Source organism: Bombina bombina, chromosome 5, assembly GCF_027579735.1.
Source record: "Bombina bombina isolate aBomBom1 chromosome 5, aBomBom1.pri, whole genome shotgun sequence".
NCBI lineage: Eukaryota > Metazoa > Chordata > Amphibia > Anura > Bombinatoridae > Bombina > Bombina bombina.
This window is the reverse complement of record NC_069503.1, coordinates 1160568454-1160580691: the sequence shown is the minus strand read 5'-3', so window position 1 is coordinate 1160580691 and position 12238 is coordinate 1160568454. Positions and strand designations below refer to the sequence as shown.

Below are 12238 nucleotides of genomic sequence, written 5' to 3'. Positions count from 1 at the left end.
TGTGCATGCTCAGTCAGTGGAATGGGGATTACTCAGATTTGTCCACTCTACTAAATCTGGATCAAGAGACCAGAGATTCTCTTCTATGGTGGCTTTCTCAGCCCCATCTGTCCAAGGGGGTGACCTTTCGCAGGCCAGATTGGACGATTGTAACAACAGACGCCAGCCTTCTAGGTTGGGGCGCAGTCTGGAATTCCCTGAAGGCTCAGGGATCATGGACTCAGGAGGAGAAACTCCTCCCAATAAATATTCTGGAGTTAAGAGCAATATTCAATGCTCTTCTAGCTTGGCCTCAGTTAGCAACTCTGAGGTTCATCAGATTTCAGTTGGACAACATCACGACTGTGGCTTACATCAACCATCAAGGGGGAACCAGGAGTTCCCTAGCGATGTTGGAAGTCTCAAAGATAATTCGCTGGGCAGAGTCCCACTCTTGCCACCTATCAGCGATCCACATCCCAGGCGTGGAGAACTGGGAGGCGGATTTTCTAAGTCGCCAGACTTTTCATCCGGGGGAGTGGGAACTTCATCCGGAGGTCTTCGCTCAACTGATTCATTGTTGGGGCAAACTAGATCTGGATCTCATGGCGTCTCGCCAGAACGCCAAGCTTCCTTGTTACGGATCCAGATCCAGGGACCCGGGCGTGGTGCTGATAGATGCTCTGACAGCCCCTTGGGTCTTCAACATGGCTTATGTGTTTCCACCATTTCCGATGCTGCCTCGACTGATTGCCAAGATCAAACAGGAGAGAGCATCAGTGATTTTGATAGCGCCTGCGTGGCCACGCAGGACCTGGTATGCAGACCTAGTGGACATGTCGTCCTGTCCACCATGGTCTCTGCCTCTGAGGCAGGACCTTCTAATTCAGGGTCCTTTCAACCATCCAAATCTAATTTCTCTGAGGCTGACTGCATGGAGATTGAACGCTTGATTCTATCAAAGCGTGGCTTCTCGGAGTCGGTTATTGATACCTTAATACAGGCTCGGAAACCTGTTACCAGAAAAATTTACCATAAGATATGGCGTAAATATTTATATTGGTGCGAATCCAAGAGTTACTCATGGAGTAAGGTTAGGATTCCTAGGATATTGTCTTTTCTACAAGAGGGTTTAGAAAAGGGCTTATCTGCTAGTTCGTTAAAGGGACAGATTTCGGCTCTGTCTATTCTTCTACACAAACGTCTGGCAGAAGTTCCAGATGTTCAGGCTTTGGCTAGGATTAAGCCTGTGTTTAAGACTGTTGCTCCGCCGTGGAGCTTAAACTTAGTTCTTAACGTTTTGCAAGGTGTTCCATTTGAACCCCTTCATTCCATTGATGTCAAGCTGTTATCTTGGAAAGTTCTGTTTTTGATGGCTATTTCCTCGGCTCGAAGAGTCTCTGAGTTATCTGCCTTACATTGTGATTCTCCTTATCTAATTTTTCATTCAGACAAGGTAGTTCTGCGTACTAAACCTGGGTTCTTACCTAAGGTAGTTTCTAACAGGAATATCAATCAAGAGATTGTTGTTCCATCATTGTGTCCTAACCCTTCTTCAAAGAAGGAACGACTTTTGCATAATCTGGACGTAGTCCGTGCCCTGAAGTTCTATTTGCAGGCAACTAAAGATTTTCGTCAAACTTCTTCTCTGTTTGTCGTTTACTCTGGACAGAGGAGAGGTCAAAAGGCTTCGGCTACCTCTCTCTCCTTTTGGCTTCGTAGCATAATACGTTTAGCCTATGAGACTGCTGGACAGCAGCCTCCTGAAAGAATTACAGCTCATTCCACTAGAGCTGTGGCTTCCACCTGGGCCTTCAAGAATGAGGCCTCTGTTGAACAGATTTGCAAGGCTGCAACTTGGTCTTCACTTCACACTTTTTCGAAATTTTACAAATTTGACACTTTTGCTTCTTCGGAGGCTATTTTTGGGAGAAAGGTTCTTCAGGCAGTGGTTCCTTCCTTTTAAAGTTCCTGCCTTGTCCCTCCCATCATCCGTGTACTTTAGCTTTGGTATTGGTATCCCATAAGTAATGGATGACCCGTGGACTGAACACACTTAACAAGAGAAAACATAATTTATGCTTACCTGATAAATTTATTTCTCTTGTAGTGTAGTCAGTCCACGGCCCGCCCTGTCTTTAAGGCAGATCTAAATTTTAATTAAACTCCAGTCACCACTGCACCCTATGGTTTCTCCTTTCTCGTCTTGTTTTGGTCGAATGACTGGATATGACATGTGAGGGGAGGATCTATGTAGCAGCTCTGCTTGGGTGATCCTCTTGCAACTTCCTGTTGGGAAGGAGATATAATCCCATAAGTAATGGATGACCCGTGGACTGACTACACTACAAGAGAAATACATTTATCAGGTAAGCATAAATTATGTTTTTTTGACACAATGAGTCCACGGCCCGCCCTGATCTTTTAGACAGGTTGTGGGATATTGTAAACTTCAGACACCTCTGCACCTTGGCTTTTCCTTTCTCTTCCTAACTTTGGTCGAATGACTGGAGTGGGAGGGAAGGGAGGAGCTATTTAACAGCTCTGCTATGGTGCTCTTTGCCGCCTCCTGCTGACCAGGAGGTGAATATCCCATTAGTAATTAAGATGATCCGTGGACTCATCGTGTCAAAAAAGAAATAAATTTATCAGGAAAGCATACATTTTCTTTTTATCATATCTCTTGTTCCTAGACATGTACTATTTTGTTTGCGCTCCCACACTCTGTTACGAGCTGAACTTCCCCCGGTCACCACGGATCCGAAAGAGATTTCTCCTTCGTCGTCTTTTGGAGATGGTGAGATGGAAGGAGATGGGTGTCATGTTATGTTTGGGATTGTACAGTTGGTACAGAGTAGATGGACGCATTATGCATTGTTATGCTTTAGGAAGGTACAGTCAGCAGAGGGGAGAGAAGCAAGCTGGCAAAGAAGCCATGTTACGCTTGGGGTGGTACTGTTGATAAATAAACTGTTGTGCTTTGGATGATACTGTCTGTAAAGAAGGCATGTTATGCTTTGAATGGTACAGTCGATAAATAGGCCATGTTACGCTTGGGATAGTACAATCAGTAAAGAAGGCGGCATGTTATGCTTGAGATGATACCATTGGCAAAGAAGAAGTCATGTTATGCTTTGAATGGTATCATCGATAAAGAAGCCATGTTATGCTTGGGATGGTACCATTGGCAAAGATGGCATGTTACACTTGGAATGGTATCATCATTAAAGTAACCATGGGATGCTACTGTTGGTAAAGAAACCATGTTATTCTTAGGATGGGTACTGGGGGTTAAGTGGAAGGCATGTTAAACTAGGGATGGTACTCTCAATAAAGATGGCTTGTTACGCTACCACTGGCAAAGAAGGGATGGTACTATTGGCAAAGGAAGCGTCATGTTACGATTGGAATGGTATCATCGATAAAGAAGCCATGTTATGCTTTGGATGCTACCGTTGATAAAGAAGCAATATTATGCTTGGGATGGTACTGTTGGTACCATTCCAAGAGCAACATGCCTTCTTTATTACCGTTGGTGATAAATAAGACTTGTTATGCTTAGGATGGTACCATTGTCAAAGAAAGTGGCATGTTACGCTTGGAATGATATCATCGATAAAGAAGCCATGTTATACTTGGAATGGTACCATCGATAAAGAAACCGTAATGCTTGGAATGGTACTGTCATTAAAGAAGGCATGTTGCGCTTGGGATGCTACGGTCGATATAGAAGGCATGTTATGCTGGGAATGGTACCGTTGGTAAAGAAGGCATGTTACGCTTGGGATGATACCATTGATCAAAAAAAGCCATTCTACATTTGGATGGTTATTGTCCGTAAAGAAGAAGCCATGTTCTGATTGGGATGGTACAGTCGGAAAAGAAGGCATGTTACACTTGGGATGGTTACTGTTGGTAAAGAACAAGGCATGTTACATGGCACTTGGGATGGTGCCTTTAGTAAAGAGGAAGGCATGTTACGCTTGGGATGGTAGTGTCAGTAAAGAGAAAGGCATGTTATGCTAGGGATGGTACTGTCAGTTTAAAGGATGTTATGCTTGGGATGATAGTGTCAGTAAAAGAGGAAGGCATGTTACGCTTGGGATGGTAGTGTCAGTAAAGAGGAAGGCATGTTTTGCGCTAGGAATGGTACAGCTCATAAAGAGGAAGGCATGTTACACTAGGGATGGTACCTGTCGGTAAAGAGGAAGGCATGTTACGATGGGGTTGGTACAGTCAGTAAAGAGGAAGGCATGTTACGCTAGGGATGGTACCGTCGGTAAAGAGGAATGTTAAGCTAGGGATGGTACAGTCAGTAAAGAGGAAGGCATGTTCAATAGGGATGGTACAGTCAGTAAAGAGGAAGGCATATTACGCTAGGGATGGTACAGTCAGTAAAGAGGAAGGCATGTTACACTAGGGATGGTACTGCCAGTAAAGAGGAAGGCATGTTACACTAGGGATGTTACCGTCAGTAAAGAGGAAGGTATGTTACGCTAGGGTTAGTACAGTCAGTAAAGAGGAAGGCATGTTCAATAGGGATGGTACAGTCAGTAAAGAGGAAGGCATGTTACGCTTGGAATGGTATCATCGATAAAGAAGCCATGTTATACTTAGAATGGTACCATCGATAAAGAAACCGTAATGCTTGGAATGGTACTGTCATTAAAGAAGGCATGTTGCGCTTGGGATGCTACGGTCGATATAGAAGGCATGTTATGCTGGGAATGGTACCGTTGGTAAAGAAGGCATGTTACGCTTGGGATGATACCATTGATCAAAAAAAGCCATTCTACATTTGGATGGTTATTGTCCGTAAAGAAGAAGCCATGTTCTGATTGGGATGGTACAGTCGAAAAAGAAGGCATGTTACACCTGGGATGGTTACTGTTGGTAAAGAACAAGGCATGTTACATGGCACTTGGGATGGTGCCTTTAGTAAAGAGGAAGGCATGTTACGCTTTGGATGGTAGTGTCAGTAAAGAGAAAGGCATGTTATGCTAGGGATGGTACTGTCAGTTTAAAGGATGTTATGCTTGGGATGATAGTGTCAGTAAAGAGGAAGGCATGTTACGCTTGGGATGGTAGTGTCAGTAAAGAGGAAGGCATGTTTTGGGCTAGGAATGGTACAGCTCATAAAGAGGAAGGCATGTTACACTAGGGATGGTACCTGTCGGTAAAGAGGAAGGCATGTTACGATGGGGTTGGTACTGTCAGTAAAGAGGAAGGCATGTTACGCTAGGGATGGTACCGTCAGTAAAGAGGAATGTTAAGCTAGTGATGGTACAGTCAGTAAAGAGGAAGGCATGTTCAATAGGGATGGTACAGTCAGTAAAGAGGAAGGCATATTACGCTAGGGATGGTACAGTCAGTAAAGAGGATGGCATGTTACGCTAGGGATGGTACAGTCAGTAAAGAGGAAGGCATGTTACACTAGGGATGGTACTGCCAGTAAAGAGGAAGGCATGTTACACTAGGGATGGTACTGCCAGTAAAGAGGAAGGCATGTTACACTAGGGATGTTACCGTCAGTAAAGAGGAAGGTATGTTACGCTAGGGTTAGTACAGTCAGTAAAGAGGAAGGCATGTTCAATAGGGATGGTACAGTCAGTAAAGAGGAAGGCATGTTCAATAGGGATGGTACAGTCAGTAAAGAGGAAGGCATGTTCAATAGGGATGGTACAGTCAGTAAAGAGGAAGGCATGTTCAATAGGGATGGTACAGTCAGTAAAGAGGAAGGCATGTTCAATAGGGATGGTACAGTCAGTAAAGAGGAAGGCATGTTCAATAGGGATGGTACAGTCAGTAAAGAGGAAGGCATGTTATGCTAGGGATGGTACAGTCAGTAAAGTGGAAGGCATGTTACGCTAGGTATGTTACCGTCAGTAAAGAGGAAGACATGTTACGCTGGGGTTGGTACAGTCAGTAAAGTGGAAGGCATGTTCAATAGGGATGGTACAGTCAGTAAAGAGGAAGGCATGTTCAGTAGGGATGCTACAGTAGGTAAAGAGGAAGGCATGTTCAGTAGGGATGGTACAGTCGGTAAAGAGGAAGGCATGTTACGCTAGGGATGGTACTGTCGGTAAAGAGGAAGGCATGTTACGCTAGGGATGGTACAGTCAGTAAAGAGGAAGGCATGTTACCGTCAGTAAAGAGGAAGACATGTTCAATAGGGATGGTACAGTCGGTAAAGAGGAAGGCATGTTACGCTAGGGATGGTACTGTCAGTAAAGAGGAAGGCATGTTACTCTAGGGATGGTACTGTCGGTAAAGAGGAAGGCACGTTCAATAGGGATGGTACAGTCAGTAAAGAGGAAGGCATGTTACGCTAGGGATGGTACAGTCAGTAAAGAGGATGGCATGTTCAATAGGGATTGTACAGTCAGTAAAGAGGAAGGCATGTTCAATAGGGATGGTACAGTTAGTAAAGAGGAAGGCATGTTCAATAGGGATGGTACAGTCACTAAAGAGGAAAGCATGTTCAATAGGGATGGTACAGTTAGTAAAGAGGAAGGCATGTTATGCTGGGGTTGGTACAGTCAGTAAAGAGGAAGGCATGTTCAATAGAAATGGTACAGTCGGTAAAGAGGAAGGCATGTTCAATAGGGATGGTACAGTCAGTAAAGAGGAAGGCATGTTCAATAGGGATGGTACAGTCAGTAAAGAGGAAGGCATGTTCAATAGGGATGGTACAGTCAGTAAAGAGGATTACATGTTCAATAGGGATGGTACAGTCAGTAAAGAGGAAGGCATGTTACGCTGGGGTTGGTACAGTCAGTAAAGAGGAAGGCATGTTACGCTTGGGTTGGTACAGTCAGTAAAGAGGGTGGCATGTTACGCTAGAGATGGTACAGTCATTAAAGAGGAATGCTAAGCTATGGATGGTACAGTCAGTAAAGAGGAAGGCATGTTCAATAGGAATGGTACAGTCAGTAAAGAGGAAGGCATGTTAGGCTTGGGTTGGTACAGTCAGTAAAGAGGGTGGCATGTTAAGCTAGAGATGGTACAGTCAGTAAAGAGGAATGTTAAGCTATGGATGGTACAGTCAGTAAAGAGGAAGGCATGTTACGCTTGGGTTGGTACAGTCAGTAAAGAGGGTGGCATGTTAAGCTAGAGATGGTACAGTCAGTAAAGAGGAAGGCATGTTCAATAGGGATGGTACAGTCAGTAAAGAGGTAGGCATGTTACGCTAGGTATGGTACAGTCAGTAAAGAGGAATGTTAAGCTATGGATGGTACAGTCAGTAAAGAGGAAGGCATGTTCAATAGGAATGGTACAGTCAGTTAAGAGGAAGGCATGTTACACTAGGTATGGTACAATCCGTAGAGATGGAGGTAGGCATATAATGAATGCGGTAGTAGAATTGGCAGAATTGGGTGTGAGGAGGGCACATGCTGTAACCAATGCTTGACTTGGTTAGGGCACATACTTGGGGAGGGTTGCTCATTATCGATAAGCTGTAACTTGTAGAATTATATTGTTCGGGATAAAATTAGATGCACTTTCTGTAGGGTTATTACACTAGAATTATTATAAGAGGGTTAATTTGTTTAGCAGACGGCCCAGTCAGTAAAGAGGAAGGCATATTACGCTAGGGATGGTACAGTCAGTAAAGAGGATGGCATGTTACGCTAGGGATGGTACAGTCAGTAAAGAGGAAGGCATGTTACACTAGGGATGGTACTGCCAGTAAAGAGGATGGCATGTTACACTAGGGATGGTACTGCCAGTAAAGAGGAAGGCATGTTACACTAGGGATGTTACCGTCAGTAAAGAGGAAGGTATGTTACGCTAGGGTTAGTACAGTCAGTAAAGAGGAAGGCATGTTCAATAGGGATGGTACAGTCAGTAAAGAGGAAGGCATGTTCAATAGGGATGGTACAGTCAGTAAAGAGGAAGGCATGTTCAATAGGGATGGTACAGTCAGTAAAGAGGACGGCATGTTCAATAGGGATGGTACAGTCAGTAAAGAGGAAGGCATGTTCAATAGGGATGGTACAGTCAGTAAAGAGGAAGGCATGTTATGCTAGGGATGGTACAGTCAGTAAAGTGGAAGGCATGTTACGCTAGGTATGTTACCGTCAGTAAAGAGGAAGACATGTTACGCTGGGGTTGGTACATTCAGTAAAGTGGAAGGCATGTTCAATAGGGATGGTACAGTCAGTAAAGAGGAAGGCATGTTCAGTAGGGATGCTACAGTAGGTAAAGAGGAAGGCATGTTCAGTAGGGATGGTACAGTCGGTAAAGAGGAAGGCATGTTACGCTAGGGATGGTACTGTCGGTAAAGAGGAAGGCATGTTACGCTAGGGATGGTACAGTCAGTAAAGAGGAAGGCATGTTACCGTCAGTAAAGAGGAAGACATGTTCAATAGGGATGGTACAGTCGGTAAAGAGGAAGGCATGTTACGCTAGGGATGGTACTGTCAGTAAAGAGGAAGGCATGTTACTCTAGGGATGGTACTGTCGGTAAAGAGGAAGGCACGTTCAATAGGGATGGTACAGTCAGTAAAGAGGAAGGCATGTTACGCTAGGGATGGTACAGTCAGTAAAGAGGATGACATGTTCAATAGGGATGGTACAGTCAGTAAAGAGGAAGACATGTTACGCTGGGGTTGGTACAGTCAGTAAAGAGGAAGGCATGTTCAATAGGGATTGTACAGTCAGTAAAGAGGAAGGCATGTTCAATAGGGATGGTACAGTTAGTAAAGAGGAAGGCATGTTCAATAGGGATGGTACAGTCACTAAAGAGGAAAGCATGTTCAATAGGGATGGTACAGTCAGTAAAGAGGAAGGCATGTTCAATAGAAATGGTACAGTCGGTAAAGAGGAAGGCATGTTCAATAGGGATGGTACAGTCAGTAAAGAGGAAGGCATGTTCAATAGGGATGGTACAGTCAGTAAAGAGGAAGGCATGTTCAATAGGGATGGTACAGTCAGTAAAGAGGATTACATGTTCAATAGGGATGGTACAGTCAGTAAAGAGGAAGGCATGTTACGCTGGGGTTGGTACAGTCAGTAAAGAGGAAGGCATGTTACGCTTGGGTTGGTACAGTCAGTAAAGAGGGTGGCATGTTACGCTAGAGATGGTACAGTCATTAAAGAGGAATGCTAAGCTATGGATGGTACAGTCAGTAAAGAGGAAGGCATGTTCAATAGGAATGGTACAGTCAGTAAAGAGGAAGGCATGTTACGCTAGGGATGGTACCGTCAGTAAAGAGGAAGGCATGTTAGGCTTGGGTTGGTACAGTCAGTAAAGACGGTGGCATGTTAAGCTAGAGATGGTACAGTCAGTAAAGAGGAATGTTAAGCTATGGATGGTACAGTCAGTAAAGAGGAAGGCATGTTACGCTTGGGTTGGTACAGTCAGTAAAGAGGGTGGCATGTTAAGCTAGAGATGGTACAGTCAGTAAAGAGGAAGGCATGTTCAATAGGGATGGTACAGTCAGTAAAGAGGTAGGCATGTTACGCTAGGTATGGTACAGTCAGTAAAGAGGAATGTTAAGCTATGGATGGTACAGTCAGTAAAGAGGAAGGCATGTTCAATAGGAATGGTACAGTCAGTTAAGAGGAAGGCATGTTACACTAGGTATGGTACAATCCGTAGAGATGGAGGTAGGCATATAATGAATGCGGTAGTAGAATTGGCAGAATTGGGTGTGAGGAGGGCACATGCTGTAACCAATGCTTGACTTGGTTAGGGCACATACTTGGGGAGGGTTGCTCATTATCGATAAGCTGTAACTTGTAGAATTATATTGTTCGGGATAAAATTAGATGCACTTTCTGTAGGGTTATTACACTAGAATTATTATAAGAGGGTTAATTTGTTTAGCAGACGGCCCAGCAGTGGGGGTATGGGATATTTCTCTTGCAAGGTGTATCAAGTCCACGGATTCATCCAATACTTGTGGGATATTCTCCTTCCCAACAGGAAGTGGCAAAGAGAGCACCCACAGCAGAGCTGTCTATATAGCTCCTCCCCTAACTCCACCCCCCAGTCATTCTCTTTGCCGGCTCTAAGCAATAAGGAAGGGTAAAGTGATTGTGGTGACATTTTAGTTTTATTTTCTTCAAGCAAGAGTTTATTTTAAATGGTACCGGTGTGTACTATTTACTCTCAAGCAGAAAAAAGATGATTTCTGCCTAGAGGATGATGATCTTATGATCTTAGCATTTGTAACGAAGATCCATTGCTGTTCCCACAGAGGCTGAGGAGTACAGGAAACTTCAGTTGAGGAAAGGTTTTGCAGGCTATGCTGCACTGAGGTATGTTCAGTCATTTTTTTCTAGAAAGACTGATATTTCTAGAAAAGGGCTGACATTATCCCCATGAGGGTAAGGGTAAGCTATAATCAAACACTTTGGTAGTATTTCAAGCTTACATAAGGGCTAAGTTACTCTGCTGGTTGACACTTATATATATAGAGCAAACGTTTTTTGGAGAAATTGGATTAAACGTTTTGGGACTTTTCTCCAACATAGGTGTGTCCGGTCCACGGCGTCATCCTTACTTGTGGGATATTCTCTTCCCCAACAGGAAATGGCAAAGAGCCCAGCAAAGCTGGTCACATGATCCCTCCTAGGCTCCGCCTACCCCAGTCATTCTCTTTGCCGTTGTACAGGCAACATCTCCACGGAGATGGCTTAGAGTTTTTTAGTGTTTAACTGTAGTTTTTATTATTCAATCAAGAGTTTGTTATTTTAAAATAGTGCTGGTATGTACTATTTACTCAAACAGAAAAGAGATGAAGATTTCTGTTTGTATGAGGAAAATGATTTTAGCAACCGTTACTAAAATCCATGGCTGTTCCACACAGGACTGTTGAGAGCAATTAACTTCAGTTGGGGGAACAGTGAGCAGTCTCTTGCTGCTTGAGGTATGACACATTCTAACAAGACGATGTAATGCTGGAAGCTGTCATTTTCCCTATGGGATCCGGTAAGCCATGTTTATTAAGATAGTAAATAAGGGCTTCACAAGGGCTTATTAAGACTGTAGACTTTTTCTGGGCTAAATCGATTCATTATTAACACATATTTAGCCTTGAGGAATCATTTAATCTGGGTATTTTGATAAGATTATATCGGCAGGCACTGTTTTAGACACCTTGTTCTTTAGGGGCTTTCCCAAATCATAGGCAGAGCCTCATTTTCGCGCCGGTGTTGCGCACTTGTTTTTGAGAGGCATGACATGCAGTCGCATGTGTGAGGAGCTCTGATACTTAGAAAAGACTTTCTGAAGGCGTCATTTGGTATCGTATTCCCCTTTGGGCTTGGTTGGGTCTCAGCAAAGCAGATACCAGGGACTGTAAAGGGGTTAAAGTTATTTTAAGGGTTAAAGCTTCCAAATTTGGTGTGCAATACTTTTAAGGCTTTAAGACACTGTGGTGAAATTTTGGTGAATTTTGAACAATTCCTTCATATTTTTTCGCAATTGCAGTAATAAAGTGTGTTCAGTTTAAAATTTAAAGTGACAGTAACGGTTTTATTTTAAAACGTTTTTTGTACTTTGTTATCAAGTTTATGCCTGTTTAACATGTCTGAACTACCAGATAGACTGTGTTCTGAATGTGGGGAAGCCAGAATTCCTTCTCATTTAAATAAATGTGATTTATGTGACAATGACAATGATGCCCAAGATGATTCCTCAAGTGAGGGGAGTAAGCATGGTACTGCATCATTCCCTCCTTCGTCTACACGAGTCTTGCCCACTCAGGAGGCCCCTAGTACATCTAGCGCGCCAATACTCCTTACTATGCAACAATTAACGGCTGTAATGGATAATTCTGTCAAAAACATTTTAGCCAAAATGAACACTTATCAGCGTAAGCGCGACTGCTCTGTTTTAGATACTGAAGAGCATGACGACGCTGATAATAATGGTTCTGAAGGGCCCCTAAACCAGTCTGATGGGGCCAGGGAGGTTTTGTCTGAGGGAGAAATTACTGATTCAGGGAACATTTCTCAACAAGCTGAACCTGATGTGATTACGTTTAAATTTAAGTTGGAACATCTCCGCATTCTGCTTAAGGAGGTATTATCCACTCTGGATGATTGTGACAAGTTGGTCATCCCAGAGAAACTATGTAAAATGGACAAGTTCCTAGAGGTCCCGGGGCTCCCAGAAGCTTTTCCTATACCCAAGCGGGTGGCGGACATTGTAAATAAAGAATGGGAAAGGCCCGGTATTCCTTTCGTCCCTCCCCCCATATTTAAAAAATTGTTTCCTATGGTCGACCCCAGAAAGGACTTATGGCAG

The 12238-nt window shown here is 43.6% G+C and overlaps 1 protein-coding gene across 1 annotated transcript in view; it reads left to right on the top strand.

Annotated features, from left to right (window-relative positions):
* The window catches only part of DGAT1 (diacylglycerol O-acyltransferase 1), a 283457-nt gene that overhangs the window by 199374 nt on the left and 71845 nt on the right, over nt 1-12238 (top strand). The window contains exon 8 of the mRNA XM_053715987.1: nt 2673-2776. Within this exon, the coding sequence (XP_053571962.1) occupies nt 2673-2776 (104 nt within the window). The remainder of the gene's footprint in view (nt 1-2672; nt 2777-12238) is intronic.